Source organism: Strigops habroptila, chromosome 15, assembly GCF_004027225.2.
Source record: "Strigops habroptila isolate Jane chromosome 15, bStrHab1.2.pri, whole genome shotgun sequence".
NCBI classification, from domain to species: Eukaryota; Metazoa; Chordata; class Aves; order Psittaciformes; family Psittacidae; genus Strigops; species Strigops habroptila.
In genome coordinates, this window is record NC_044291.2 from 2824433 (window position 1) to 2839647 (window position 15215).

The 15215-nt window shown below is 38.4% G+C and overlaps 1 protein-coding gene across 5 annotated transcripts in view; it reads right to left on the bottom strand.

Moving 5' to 3' along the window:
• Window positions 1-15215, bottom strand: part of DENND1A (DENN domain containing 1A) — a 196999-nt gene that overhangs the window by 125160 nt on the left and 56624 nt on the right. For all 5 annotated transcript variants that reach the window (XM_030507235.1, XM_030507233.1, XM_030507234.1 and 2 more), the window contains exon 5: window positions 15056-15175. In XM_030507235.1, the coding sequence (XP_030363095.1) occupies window positions 15056-15175 (120 nt within the window). The remainder of the gene's footprint in view (window positions 1-15055; window positions 15176-15215) is intronic.

Below are 15215 nucleotides of genomic sequence, written 5' to 3' on the forward strand. Positions count from 1 at the left end.
GGTGATGCGCTAATTCAGTTTGTATTAGCCCTAAAATGGAAGTTTCCAAGCCAGTCAGCCAGGGCCAAAGGTAATAAAAAGTGACATGATTTAATTACTTCTGTTACAGTTGTTCAGCAACTAAAGAAGGTGTGACATGAAGCCCTAATTAATTAAGTAAAATTGGTTTCTGGTCAGTAGGCAAGACCAGGGAACTAGCTGGACTAGAATGCAGCGTTCTCAGCTTTATCCAATTCCACCAGAAGCAATACATTAGTGTTACTAACACTTGACATTTTTTGTTGTGATCCTTCTAACTGATATGTTACAAAAGTGTTTTGACTTGCAGTCAAGATTAAAGCTTTGGCAAAATCTGCAATAAACTTCCTCTGACACATCTTCACTATTCTTTAAATTCACTAAAAAGCAGTTAAATTCACATTGCCCTGGAGTGGTAACGTAGAGGGAAGACGAGAAGGGAGGAGAGGGGGGTGTTTTAAGGGATCCTGTGTTGAGATCAAGTAGTTATAAGTCATAACTAACTTTATATTGTAGATTTATTCATATTCTGAAAGCAAATATTGTTCTTGTTTCACATTTTCACCACTCCAATGATGCCAGATAATGTCAATAAATTTGAGGTCAGAACCCTTCATTCCCCAGAGGCACACCAGAACAGACAAACCAAAACAGCAGGACAACAGCACAGAACTGTTACTTTCACTACACCAATATCCTAATTTTTGCTCCAAAAAGTAATATCCAGAATGAATGGCACCTATTACTGCTATAAAAATTACCTGGGGTTTGTTCAATTGACAGTTCCAATCCAGGACTGATACATGACAGTAACTGTTCCATCTGAAACCCAATTTCCATCTGAAATCTAATTTCTGGTCTTACACAAGAGGATTTGTTTTGTTTTAAAGTTATTTATTTTGGCAAGAATTACCAAAGGAAGGACCAAAACCCATGCAAGGAATATTACAACAGACAGCTAAAATCCTGACTGGTCTGTCTTCTTCAACCATATATCAATGATGCATCTTTTACCCATCCACCGTTATCTTTAGCTATTCCCCAAAACGACCATAAGGATTAATTTCTCCCTTCTACACATATTCTTCATGCTATTAAATTGCCCTTCACTCCTCCTCCTCCTCCTCCTCCTAATAATAATGTAACAGTAAGTTTCCAGCAGGAATACCCTGCTATTTTACAGCAGTGCTCCGATGTCAACATACTTGTGTCTCTGACTGCACTTCCATGAACACAACATCCCTGAACTCGGATCCCCAGTTTTACTGCCACTATGATGAAAAGCAGCAGGCAGCAGCCCGAGATGAAACAAGAACAAAGGACTGTCAGTAGAGAAGCGACTTGCACTAAGAGCCCTGCATTAGTTTATATGGTCAACAGCTTCAGGAAATGTACAGGGTAACTGAAAGCTGTGGTAAACTCAGTCTAGGACTGCAGAAGTTTCCTTGCCTTGCCCCTGCACATCTCATCATCGTTTTCAGTCAGCAAGTGAAAATTTCTACTGAAAAGAGAAACAAAAAATACAGAACTCAGCACCCTTTCTCTTCCACAAGAGAACTATTTAGAGTTCTAGATTCTAAATGTCTGAGGCTTGGAATAGTTGCAACATTACCTTACTAGATGTAATAAATTGTCAAGTGTTTCAATATACAGCACAGATTACTTGTGCTTTGGACTCCACAGGTGAGACAAACTAATAACATCTTTAACTTAGAGTAATCCCCTAGATGGAAAGTAGGTTTCATGGTAGCTAATGAAGTAAAACACTTGCCTTCAGAGAAGGATTCACCTAGTCTCTCAGGCTTGCCATTGGTGTGAATGTGAATCACACTCTGGAGCCTTCTTCCTGTTCAGTTTCTGATTTTCCTGTAAATATTATAACCCACAAGATCTTTGAAAGTCTGTGCGTGATTTATTGCCACCTTTGGAACAAACCATGAATCCTTTCCATCCCCAAGTACTCCTAGGTGAAGGTGGTAAACTCAGCACATCAAAAAGCTCATAATGCCAGGACTGTTATAACACATGGAGCTATGCAAAAAAGTTCACAAATTTTCTTTAAAGATACAAACTTTAAAGACACAAAAGGACTACAAGTGTTTAGGATAACTGTAATCAGAGCATTAACCCATGCCTGCAGAACTGAGAGCCTGGGACACATCTCCTTATTCACATCCATGAGAATGGATGTTCCCCAAACCTGATGCTGTGTGCCTTAAAGTGTTTCCACACTCACATTCCTGCCCCTGTCCTCCCTATCTCTGCTCTATGATGCATCTGGCTCTTCCACCACGGTACAATTTTAGGAAGCTTACACTGAGAGTGCTTCACCTCCCACTCAGGATTAATAGAAAGCAAGAAAGAACAAGAAGGGAAACACATCTAGAGTTTAACTGAAATGCACATTTCCCTATTACACCATTATGAACTTCAGAGCTACAACGCTTTTTTTACCATCACTGCTGCAATAGTGCTTTAGAACAACCCCCCCGGGCTATACAGGGGCAGGGATCCACTGGTGCAGGTTCTAGAGTGAGATTTGGAAGCATTTTACTATTACGCTCCTCATAATTTAAACTCTGTTTTGTGTCTGTCTTTATAGGTCATTGTTGGCCAGATGGAAAATATTAAGGAAAAAGGATTGCAACTAAATCAATCGGCTGTAGTCTGCTGCCAAAAGGCCCCAGGCTAACTACAAGCAGATTTGCAGGCAGGCTCTGCTCCGTTACAACCCGGGATCTGGCACATCCTTTGCCCTGACTAACAGCAGGAGGGCACGAGGCCAGCTGAGAGCAGCTACTGTGCCAAACAGACTGTGCAGGTCTTCCTGCTTGAATGCTTCCACAGAAAAGAGGAATCGATGGGACTCTTTTGTAAACAACTCCCAGTACTTTCTGCCTGCTACTAACTTCAAAAGTGGTATAACTTTATCCCACTACAAAATTAATGCAAGTACACAGCTCAGGCTTGATACCAAAATCAACATGTACAGAAATAAACACCAGTGTTAAAGGACAACACTTAAACCTTCAACTAATGAGGTATATATGCACACATATAGTGAAAACCAAACTGAAAACATCTCTTCTCCAATGCCAAGCACCGCCTAGGAACAATTAAAAATGGCTGAACAGTAGCCAAACCAAGTATTCATATTGATATTCTTTGCAACCTCTCATTTACAAGTAAGAAGGGACTTCATTTGGTTATTGAAAATTTGACTTCTACTGTTTCTAATATAAATACTTCTGAGGAGATACCTTTTTTTTTGGTACAGGTCACATACACAGTTACCCATCAGCAGGTCCAGTTTGTCTGGGAAGTTCAGTGGAAAAAAACTATTTTCCTACTATTTTGCTACTATTAACCAACTTCTTACGCATTCGACACACTACTCCAGGCACCCATCCTGCCCCGGCTGGACCAGGGCATGTAGGGCTCATCGGGTTGCCTTAAGCATGTTACCTTTATTTTTCTTTCTGCAATCAAGATAAGACCTCAAAGTTCATAGAAGGACATAATGTTTTTAGTGGTCGGTAAAAGAAAAATTGACAGAAACAAGAGGGGAACTTCTATTTCAAACAGCAGCATCAGCTGACCACATACATCTGACTTCACATCCCCTACTCCAACCAAAAGGCATGTGTCACCAGCAAATACAAAACAAGAATGGAGGTGTGCATGACAAGGCACAATAAAAGCCCAGAATCTCAATTCATTTTAAAGCAATGTATCCAGTGTCCTGCCATTACCTACAAAGATGGTTTTTTCTTTCAGAGGATTTGTCATTTAAAAAAAAAAAAATGCAGAGTTCAAAACTTGTAACGTTTTCTGCCTTTTCTAAATCATCTTCCTACTGCATTTAGTATTTGAATTTTAATGCACTTGGATTGACAACAGATAAATTTCAACTGCGACTAGAGGACCCAGCACAAATTGGTAACATTTCGGAAATGTACATAGAAGTGAAACAAAAAGGATATTAAAGACTGGAAAAAGAAACTAAGTACCTCTTTCCTGATAGATTTACTTTGCTACTATGGTGAGTAATACAAATAGAATTTAACAGTAAACCTACTAGCATATTTAATAAAAATAAAGCCTAGAAATACGAAGCCTCAGCTCCAGCCACTTCTGCTGAGCCATCCATGCAGCTTGCCATTTTGGTTGCCTGTGATTGTAAGGTGTGCAGATTAGCAAGGTTCTCCCTTATTTAACTTTCAACAAAAATATTCAAACCAATTCAACCATGCTCTAAAACCTGAAGTTCAGCTAGCAAAGCCTTTAGCAGACCTCCTGACACCACAATGAAAACTCCAAAGCTTTTCACTCTCTGTCGTTTAATATTTTCTCTATTGACTTGTTATTTATTAACTACATCTAGTTGAAAATAAGAATTCATAATTTATGAGTTCAGTGGAATTGACTCCTTGCAATGTTGGTCTTAAAACTCAAATCATCAAAATTCATTTCTATCACTACAATTATGATGTTGTTGCATACAATTTCAAAGAAAAAAAAACCAATTTAGAGGAAATACCGTACACACTTTTCACATATTACTAAAACAGAAAATACAAGCCTCATATAGTATCAACTGGATTCTTTATGACTTGTCTTGGTTTGTGACACTGCTCTTTAAGCAGACATTTATATATGAAAACATACAAAAACCCTCTTATTTTTTGCACATGTACACACAGACGAATGCATATTCTTAGGAGACAGATAAACACCACATATTGACATGATCAATAATGTTTGTGCTCATTCATGATCAATAAAAGGACCAAGAAAAACTAGGAATAAACTTCAATGGAAGCTTTTTGATGACAGGACAGAAAAAAATGCATTAGCACATGCTTTTATTTTTAAAGACTTTTTGGTAAGTGTATTATACTGAGTATTGCAGAGAATATAGTTTCAGGAAGCTAATATAACTTGATACTTAAAATTACTTGAGCAAGGTAAGACGCTAAGCCAGCCTTACAGGCTATCTGAGATAAGTTTCTAGAGTCTAAAAAAAGTTTAATGGCAGAGATGCAAATGGAAGACAACAAGTGAGCAAATGTAATGCAAAATTTTATTCCTCTTTTACTGGAACAGTGTTTATAAATAGTTCATCTCTATCTTGTAAAACTTGTAAGGACAATAAAGAAAAACCACAGGAAGTTTGGGAAAACTACACTGGAAAGAGAGTATCAGAAAGAAGAAACACAAAGCAGATAGCTAAATTTAATTGATGTCAAGCTCTCTTTTCACTAGGTTCATCACTTTTCCATACATATTCTGACAAGTAACTGAAAATAAAAACCAGTGTCTGTTTAAGCAAATCAGCAGGGGTAAACCCCCTAAACTTTTAAGATGTAAACTGTTTTATAAACATGTCAAGTTAAAGCAAAATGCCTGCAACAACAGGAGACCCTTCCAACCCCGTGTACTACATCCATGGCGTTCTCACATTTTCTAAGCCACTTCAGCTCAATTTCCTGTCATACACAGAAGAGGAAGTCGAACTGTTTTGCTTCAGTTGAAGCTTGTAAGAAACTAGAATTTCTGTGAAAGAAGGTCAGACTCCAGCCACGAGTCTGGCCTGCCCTCTCTTCTGTTCTCTGTAAGGCCCATGCAAAGGAACTGAGAAATGTCTGCAACTTCAACTCCTATTTACACTCAACGCATGTGTGGAATCCACTACTAGAAAAATAATACCAAAAAAATCTATGAAGAAGGCAGAGGCTCAATAACAACATTTTTATGAGGTACAATTTTATTGTACTGTTGAATCAGAGATATTCAATTTCTCATGATTTATACATGTATTTTTCGTGGCCTTTGCCAATGTCTAAGAGAACCAGTTTGCTGTTTCCTTTCATCTCCGAAGCGTTTTAAGCAGTACAGGGATTCCAGGGTCGATACACCACGAGGACCAAACAGACTGCCCAAAAAGTATTCCGTATCATTTCCAGCCACTACCAAACATCTTTTGGAAGGCTTGAAAGGATCATACAGATACACATGGAAGCAAAACATTGATTTTGCTTATTACCATTTTATTCAACATACAACAATAGTAAATCCTTATAAAGTCTGGAGTTCTTTCTTATTTAATTAGAGAGCAATATTTTTCTCTGTCCACACTAAAGCAAAAAGGGGAAGGGAAAAAAATCAAGTTAAAGATATAGAGGGAGAGAGACTGGGGGGGGAGGCAGTCTTTTTTAAAGGCTATCTCTGCTCTGGGGTTAGGCACAGTCATTGCTTGCAGCCTAGACTTGTAATTGCAACTTTAAACTAGCAAAAGAAATTCCTCCTCTGTTGCAGACGAGCCTAGTTTCGCTATCAGTTCTCTTCCTCTCCTTTCAAAAAAAGTGGATAATATGTAAACTTCTTTTAAATGGCAATTAAAAAATAAAATTACATAAACGGACAAAAGCACTAATCTCACCCAGGCCGCGATAAAGTACTTCAGGTGTCAGTTGTGAGCCTGCAACGCTCACGGCGTCTGTGGAACTGGAAAAGGGGTGCAGAGCTCAGCACCCCATGCTGTCCTCTGTGCTAGTTCCCTTCTCCATCCTCCAATTGTTTGAGTTGCCTGCATATATCAAAGGTAAGACTGGAGATGGGGAAGAGGGACATGACACAAACAGAACACCCAAACCCAGTAACTGCTTTTCTCTAAATGAACACCAAATGGCAATCAGGTAAAAAGCAACCACTCACGTACAACCCACAAGTGGGAAAACAGCAAAAGCCTGAACCACAGTTGAGTTACATCTTCCTCAAAGCAGCAAGCAGCAGATAGAGGCCTTGGTTTTGACTGCGCACTAAATAAAGAGTACTCTAACTACTTTCTTACCAAGCACAAAATAGTCTTCCTATTAATTTACTTTTATGTATGCAAAGGAAAAATGCAAAACATGAAGAAACTGTAAATCAGGTAAGAACTTTAAGAATTTTTAGTTAAAAAGAAGAATTCTAAGGCTCAGCCTTCCCCTATATCAGACTACTACTAAATACATGAAATTATTTGTCATTAATGTGAGAGTCTGTGTAGTCCACAGAAGAAAATTCCTATTAACACTAGTTCAAAGCATGCATTATAAATCTGTGCTTTTTAATGTCCCAAACTTTCATCCAGATAAAGTGAGAATGGGAAGTCCTTCCTTATTCATCTGCAAATACTCCTTCACAAACAGCAACTATGGAACATTTTAGAACAACAAGAAGAAAATATATCAATCTTTCCAATAAAAGTATTTAACAATTTCCACAGATTATTACAAAACTTCTATAGGCTCAAGCTTTCATTGAGCTGAATTACTCCAACTTGACACATTAACAGCAATAAAATGCTCTCTGCTATAAGCAAAGTCAACTGGAAAAGTGGGTGGAATCCAGTATCAAAGTATTTCAGCTGATCAGGAATTAATTCAGGAGGAAATCCAGCTCTCTGATGCTACAAAAAACAGCACAAGAATTCAAAGAGGATGATAAAGACCAAGAAAAGGGTGAGAATCTTGTGCCTTCAATGGAAGAGGATGGCTACGACGGGGAAGGAGCTTCCAATTTCTTCCACTGCCCTTCCTCTTCATCCCTAGAAAACAACAGTCATTACTGGTCAATGCTGCACTGTCCTTGGGAGAAATGAGGCTGATGCATCTTTGCATCTATTTTTCTCTTTAAAAAAATCCCACAGAAGATATTCCAAAAGATTAGACACCAGCCTTACACAGTGTGCACTTCCACAAAATCAAGCCTTTGAGAAATACCTGAATCAAAACTGTAACATTTGGGCGTTTTAACACTGCAGGTTGTTCCAAGGATATTGGATCAGTGGGGCTTCACCCTACAGTAGAGAAACAGCATCAAGCTTCACTATAAATCAATTAAGGCTATCTTACTCAGTTTGCCATCTCTCTGCTCAATGATTCTTCATGACAATTACTTTGTTTTGCATACTTTTTTGTCTTAATATTAACCAAAATCTGTATTCTCCTCTCCATATCCCATTTTGTACCTATTCCTATTACCAGATGTAGCAATGTCAGTTACTGACATGATGGTGCATCTTACTTCAAAAGTACAACTTCAAATAATGAATCCTACCACAGAAACAGCTGAAGAGCCATTAAGTTTTCTTCCACAAAACTCATTAAGTGGAAGAACTTGTAAAGAAGAGAGTGCACAAGACAGAGGGTTTTGTAAATTTAACCCTTTTATAGTGGGATAATCAGATTTTTAAGTAAGATACAGCCAGATTAATATATATATATAAAAGAATAAAAATTCTGAAATCCAAATGCCTCCTCCCTCCCCAAATTTAAACATTTTTCTGTGGCTTTTGGCCAAATCAGTGAAAACAGAAAACTCTAGAAGCCAACAGGACAATTCTTTTCAAACAAACCCCACAGCAAATACCCGATTTGATTTTCTCCCCCAAATAACTGGAACCTTTGTGGAACTAAAGGCAGTGTTCGGGGTTTGGGACTTTTTCCTTTACGTTAGAAGCTATCACAACAGAAGTGTGCTGCACTGCGGAGGCACATCCACAAACAGTGTACACAGGCCCTTCAAGCTGTTTGTCCCCTATGCATCAATGCCCTGCCAGTTGGCAAGCCTGAGCCAGGAGGCTGTCAATTCCAATCAAGTTTAGGCGATGCAGTCCCATTAAAGAAGTCTTGCTGGTTAAGGGGCGGCCACTGTTTCCAAAGCATGGGAAAAAAAAGGGAGGGGGGGGGGAAAAGAGGTAAAAAAAGGGCTCTGCTTTCCTTAGATTTGAGCTGGCAACTTTCACTGACTAGAGTTTTCAAGGAGCTATGAATGAGCTTAACAAAGGAGTTCTGTGGCTAGTTTCTGGCTGAAATCCATGTCAACAGTTTTTAAGGTCACAGGTCACACTAACTAACATTTATTCCCAGCAGACCCTGCTCTAAACACAAGCTGTAAGTAGTACAAATTTGGAATTTTTCTGTAATCCCTTGAGATATTCCTGATCCTTCCACATGTTTCTGCTCAATTAAAAACAATTCTCACTTTGCACCACAAGAGAGGCCCCTGCTCAGAAATCTTATTCTGTCCTAAGAATAAATGGACAAAGACTGCAATCAAAGGGAAGGGAAGGGGGGAGGAGAGGAACTCACAACAAATCACACCAAAAACCTCAAATAACTCCATACAGAATCACATTCAGTTAGTTACATTTTCTGCCATCTGTCACAAACTATTATAGATTCATTTCTTTTTATCTTAGAAAAAGAGTGGTGCAGAGCTTAGCTATTTTGGCCGACAGGGATTTCCACACAAATGTTTCTGCATTTCACTTCAGAAGAATGATTTTCATTTTGGGTACAAAAGCTGAATACCCACTGAAAACTTCAAATTAAGTAAAATTGAAATCAGAGTTGCACATGGTTATAGCACCTTCTCTAAATCTGTAACTCTGCCCAGGAAGTTTGTGAACCAAAGCAAAACCAAACCATGTAAAGTTGGGTTTGAGGTTTTTTCTTTTTTACTTTAACAAAACTTGGAGCAAGACAAAACTCTTTGATTTCTATCATTACTGCTCCTTCAAGCAGAAATAGGTGCTATGGGTCACAGTTTAACAGATAAAAAAAGAAATTCTAATAGTTATTAAGAAAAACAATTGTGAGGTACCTACCACAGGGTTACAGAATGAGAGTGCTGGACCACCAGGTCTAATAACTTCACTTAAGTCTGCCAAAATCCCAGGGGGTCCGGATGATACAGCCTGGCCAGTGCCACAGGCTGCTCCAGTGCTGTCCGAGCAGGAACTACCATCACCCTAGGCAGGCACCAACAGGCACATTCTCTTCTCAAAGCTTCTACTATTTACTATTACCCTTTTTGATAGGAAAGGGAAAACCAGCACATAGGCAGCCTCCGAGGGCTAAACGATTGTGGATCATTTAGCCTAACATTCGCCTTATGAACATCTATCATTGCACTCACCTATTGTACAAACACCTCCCAAAGCCGTTTGCACAATATCTGGAAAAAAAGAATTTTGCAAACTAAATACAGCATTAAATTGAGCAAAATCACATTTGCGGAGAAACTGCAGTTAAAAGACAAGTACATTGGCTGCTGATGGCCATGGCTTTTGTGAGTCTGACTTCTGCTGAAACAGAGAACTGAAACAGACATTCTATGTAGCTTTGTAACTTAATAAATAGTGAATCATCATATTTTAGAAGCTTAGTGACATCCTGGAAAATATATTTGAATACAATCAGTGAAGAATCACATATATAACTATTTATAGATTTTAATACTCTGTCATATAGCAGTAATCCAGACTAGATTAAGAATACTTTACATAACCCGTTAAATTTCTTCAAAAATGCTAAAACCAGTTTTATTAGGGTTGCTATAAAAGTGCTGGGGCATTGGGGGTCTATTATTTCTCAGTTAAAAGACAATTTATTTTTTTAACTCAAATATACACTGCCATAAGAGAAGCACATGTTTAATACTAGGGTCAACTTGGTGAACAGGCCTGTGATTTCTTTTTATCTATATGAATACTCAGGTCACCATTTTATTCTCTTCTGTAATCTGAAATCATTACACTGACTTAACACATTTAAACCAGTTCATACCTTTCAATAGGTTATCATAGAGTCAACATGGCCCTTATTTTTGTTTCAAAGCAGTGTGTTTCATAAACATGTAACTTATTCTGAAGTTCAAATAGTCAGACTATAAAACAAACAGACATTTAAAGAAATGACTGGATTCTATCTGTTTAGAACCTGAAGAATTTTTCAAGCATCAGTGGCTGGGTCCTTCCCCTGAATTCTGGAAATATTTCAGAAGACAAAAGATAAAAATATTTCTAAAAATTCAACTTGTTCATTTGATTATATAAACGTTCTGCAATAAGGGTATCAAAGAAAGCATTCAGACTGAGTTAACAACATTTTTTACATTCCTAAAGCAGAACTGATTGCACAGAAAGACAGAGTTGTCAGGAGTCTGAGGTTCTACAACATATAAATGTCAGGACAAAAACCCAGCTACAAAGAAAACTGATATGCACTTTTAAATAGTGTCTTCATACAAGAACTTGATATCTTTCTCTGAAAGGAGGAAAAAGTGGGGGAAAAAAAAAAGGAATTTCATGTTCCAATGTCTCTACAGAATTTAGAATTTCATGTGCTCAGCAGTGTCCTCACACCTGTATATACCCTATTGTCATGTTCTTCACCCTTCTTAGACCGTTAGAAGCAGCACAAGTGGAAGCATCATACTCAGTAATTTCAGCTATGAGGTTTCGACTCTCTCCCATTATGAGCAGACCACGTATGAAGTGTTTGTCCACTTCAACTTTGAGAAACCAGGTTGTAAAATAAAACACCTTACTCCTTTCAGGACACTTCCTCATACCAATATAAACTGGTTTATGCATTACTTTTACATCAAAAGAATGTTGAAATCCACCAAAGCCTAAAGAGTTCTGGATAACAGCACTGAGCCAAAGAGGCAAATAGAGCTGAGCCACTGAGCAACAGTGCCCATTAGAGAACCAAGAAACCAGCTTCTGGAGACTTTAGTACAGCTAGAGTTGCTAGAAATATGAAAAAAATGAGCAAGTTAGGAAGGAGAGCTAACATCAAAAAATGAGGAAATGAAAATTAAGAGCCTCAGCATGCAAAATTCTTAAGAATCAGGATGTATCTTTATACTTCAAGAATATACAAAAGCAGAAAGATAAACTTATACTGTCCTTTTTTTGATCACTGGTCATTATATTTCAGTAACTGCAATTAGGAGGAAACAGCAAATTAAGAACAAATTCTGAACCCCTGCCATCTTCCAGACTCTTTTGTCCTAATGAAAGAACATTACCAGTTAGATTAAAGAAAACCTCTAGTAACAACAACAACAACAATCAACTTCTTAATGCATATCCAATAGCATTTATTTCATTTCAGCCAAAATTTTTCAATGAAGTCTCAGAAAGAAAAAAGTATTTGGGCATGGAAATTCTTCTGGGATATTAAAATACCAAATCAGAACCCAGAATTTGATGACTTGGCCACTACCTCTGAACTTGCTACACACTCCTCATTTGGAAAAGAAATACTTCAAAAGCAGATTCTACATTTTGTAATATATTGCATTGAAAAAGGTAGTCCAGAAATCAAGTCACCCAGGAGATTCCGATGTGTGATACATGTGCTTAGAACCTCCAAAACCCCACCAGACCATCCGTGACACTGGTTCTGTGCTTTTGTCCGCCCTCTGCTGTCTGAAATGCAGAAACTTGTCACCGGTGCTGCAGAGCACTACAACTCAGTGCTACAATACCACATTTGATCATTGTAGTTCCATGATCAGCTAGAAATCAAGTGAAGAAAAAAGGAAACGGAATAACAGAGACAAAACTCGGTGGTTCTACATTAACAGAAAATCACGGAACACCTCAATGCTGCAGGTTTTAAACTTCATCAAAGATTTCCATCGAAGTGTATGATGATGTGAACCACACTGGGAACAAAACTATGAAAATTACCTTGAAAGCAGATTTCTAAATAGTACTGGTTAAAACAACCAAAAGAGTTACTCTTTAGAATGGAATTGCCTTTCTGCTGGCCACAGGAGCCACACATCCTGGATAATGTGGATAACATTACTGCTATTGAACTCCAAGAAGCACCTTACTGTACTTTGCAGCTACATGAAAAAGTCTCACTTTAAAACTCAAAGTCCAAGACCTTGACTTCTGGCCTTCCAAGTACTGCCTCAATTTTAAACTTTGCTTCCTAACCTCTGGAGAAATTTTTTAAAGCACTGGCTGAGTGAAAAGAATTCCCTTTTCCTCCTGTTCCTCTTCAATAATGAATCTGACCATGTGACGATTTCCTACTTCCAAACCACTATATTATGGCCAGACCCATTAAACCTCTGACCCATAAACATGTGACTATCATCTCTAATAATAAAAATAATCATCTCAAACCTTGCTGCCACCCAACCTGTCCCTGAAAAACAAATACACATTTTTTTTTCACCCCCTACTTGATTTTTTGTCTCATTCTGACATTCTTCGAACATGTTTCCACCCATCCATTTACCAGGCAGCATCCTTTAATCCATAAAGGACACAGAGAAGATTCACATCAACAACAGGTGCTGCAGTCCTGGGAACAGAGCAAGTGAATCTCTGTAATGCTGATTTACATTATTAATCATCCTCTAAAACTTTCATGCACGTGCATTTATGATGAACTTTAATTTTCTCATTAGTTCACAGGAGAAAGAAGTGATAGGAATGAAACTGAGTCCCAACTCATCCACTGCTGTAACAGCACAGAACTCTTTTCTTTTGTTGTTTTTTGGTTATGAGTTGAAGCAGAAGGCATTTAACTACAACATAACTCCTCCATTTCTTCTTGGCATTCACTCAACATAAGGGAGCTGACAGCAAAGAACTCTTATCCAGGAGAGATCAAGAACGGACTTATACCATTCCTCATTCAGATTTTCTTATTAAAGTGTTTCCCCTTTAATTTGTCATTAATCAGGAAAAGTTACTTTATGTAAGGAGACACTTCCCACATGAGAGCGACTCAGCACCCCAAAAGGGCTATGGAAATGCCTTTTTGTCTTCAGCACACAGTCCCTATTGCTGGATTGCCATCACTAATAATAGTTGAAATGTCAGCTAGAGAAAAAGAACGAACGAAGATACTCAGAGCACACCTGCCTCCCACACAGTTAGGTAGCAATTTTGGTAGATTTCTCAATAATTTCTCCAAATACTAAGCTTCTTCAGTGAAGGCCTAGTCAGCAGATCACTGCCATCAGTATAATGCTGCAGTACACAGCAACACACATCTGGAATCTTCACCAGCCTAGCGCCAGCACAAATGGCAGAGACATTAACTTTAAACCCATTCATCAATCCAGAATCTACTCTGTGGCACTGCTGTATACAACCCGTCCTTGTACTTGATAGGTGCTCTTGTATTTTGCCACATTGACCCTGAAATTCTCCAGAGGGGTCATATTCAGTAACGTGTATACAGAAGGTCCTGCTCCATCACGTGCAACACACAGCACCCACAGGACAAAGACAAGTTCTTCTTGTTCTTACACTGGATTCTCTCATACGAAAAGCAAACCAGAGACAACTGAGACAGATGTCTACAATTGCTCATAGAGGAAACTGTCCTCATTTGTGACTGCTTGAGCAATGTTCAGTGTGTTCATACAGTCAACTCTGAGCTATCCTTACCTGAGCCATTTCTCCAAAACTCCCAAGTTCTCACTAACATGCAAAAAGCAGAAAGCACAAGGCAGATCATTTAAAACAAGACAGGCTGGAGGCCATGTGTAACTCTTCAATCCATAATTCTTAATGGAGTTCTTAATGGATCTTATATATTGGTAGATATTAAAACTGATTTTATTTGCATCATTTCTTGCAGCAAAAGTAAATAGAAAATTACAGACTGTATCTCAATATGTTTGTGGGAGGTCATCAAAATCCACCCTGATACAGCCTCTTTGCCCATTTTATGTGAAATGCATTGTTCCCAACTTCTACTATCAGGCTTTATTATGACAAACTCCGCAAAACCCTCAATGGAACAGAGTAAAGCTCATACATACAAACTTCCAGGATGTGGAGAGCATCAGTGACATTCTCTCACTTACCAACAGACGCTTTGTTAATAAAACTTGCATATACAAATGTCCACAAAATGTCTTAACAAGATCAGTTGTGACAGCTAAAGATAACAGCTGCCACCATGCTATGTCATATCACATTACTGCAGAGAGACTTCTTTTTTTCCACACTGTTAACTCAAGAACATTGACTACAAACAAATACAGTTATCTACAGAGGAACTCAAAGTGCAAGATATTTTGCATCACTTCTGCAGAAGAGCAGTGACTCTGAGGAGCAGATAGGAAAATAATTTTGAACAGCTGGAAATTATAATTGCAGTGTAACACAGCAAAGTCAAACACTGCTTCCTAGAGTCAGCCAAAAGCCAAGCCACAGACCTACCTTAAGATACAGAAGCAGCTCTTGGCCCCAGAAGATAAGCGACAGAATCCAAACCTCTGTTTGCTGTCAATGTCTGTAAGCACAAATGTAAAGTTCTGCCCAACTTGGTTAACTGCATGGCTGAAAATAAAGAGAATAAGAAGAAAAAGAATTAATGCTG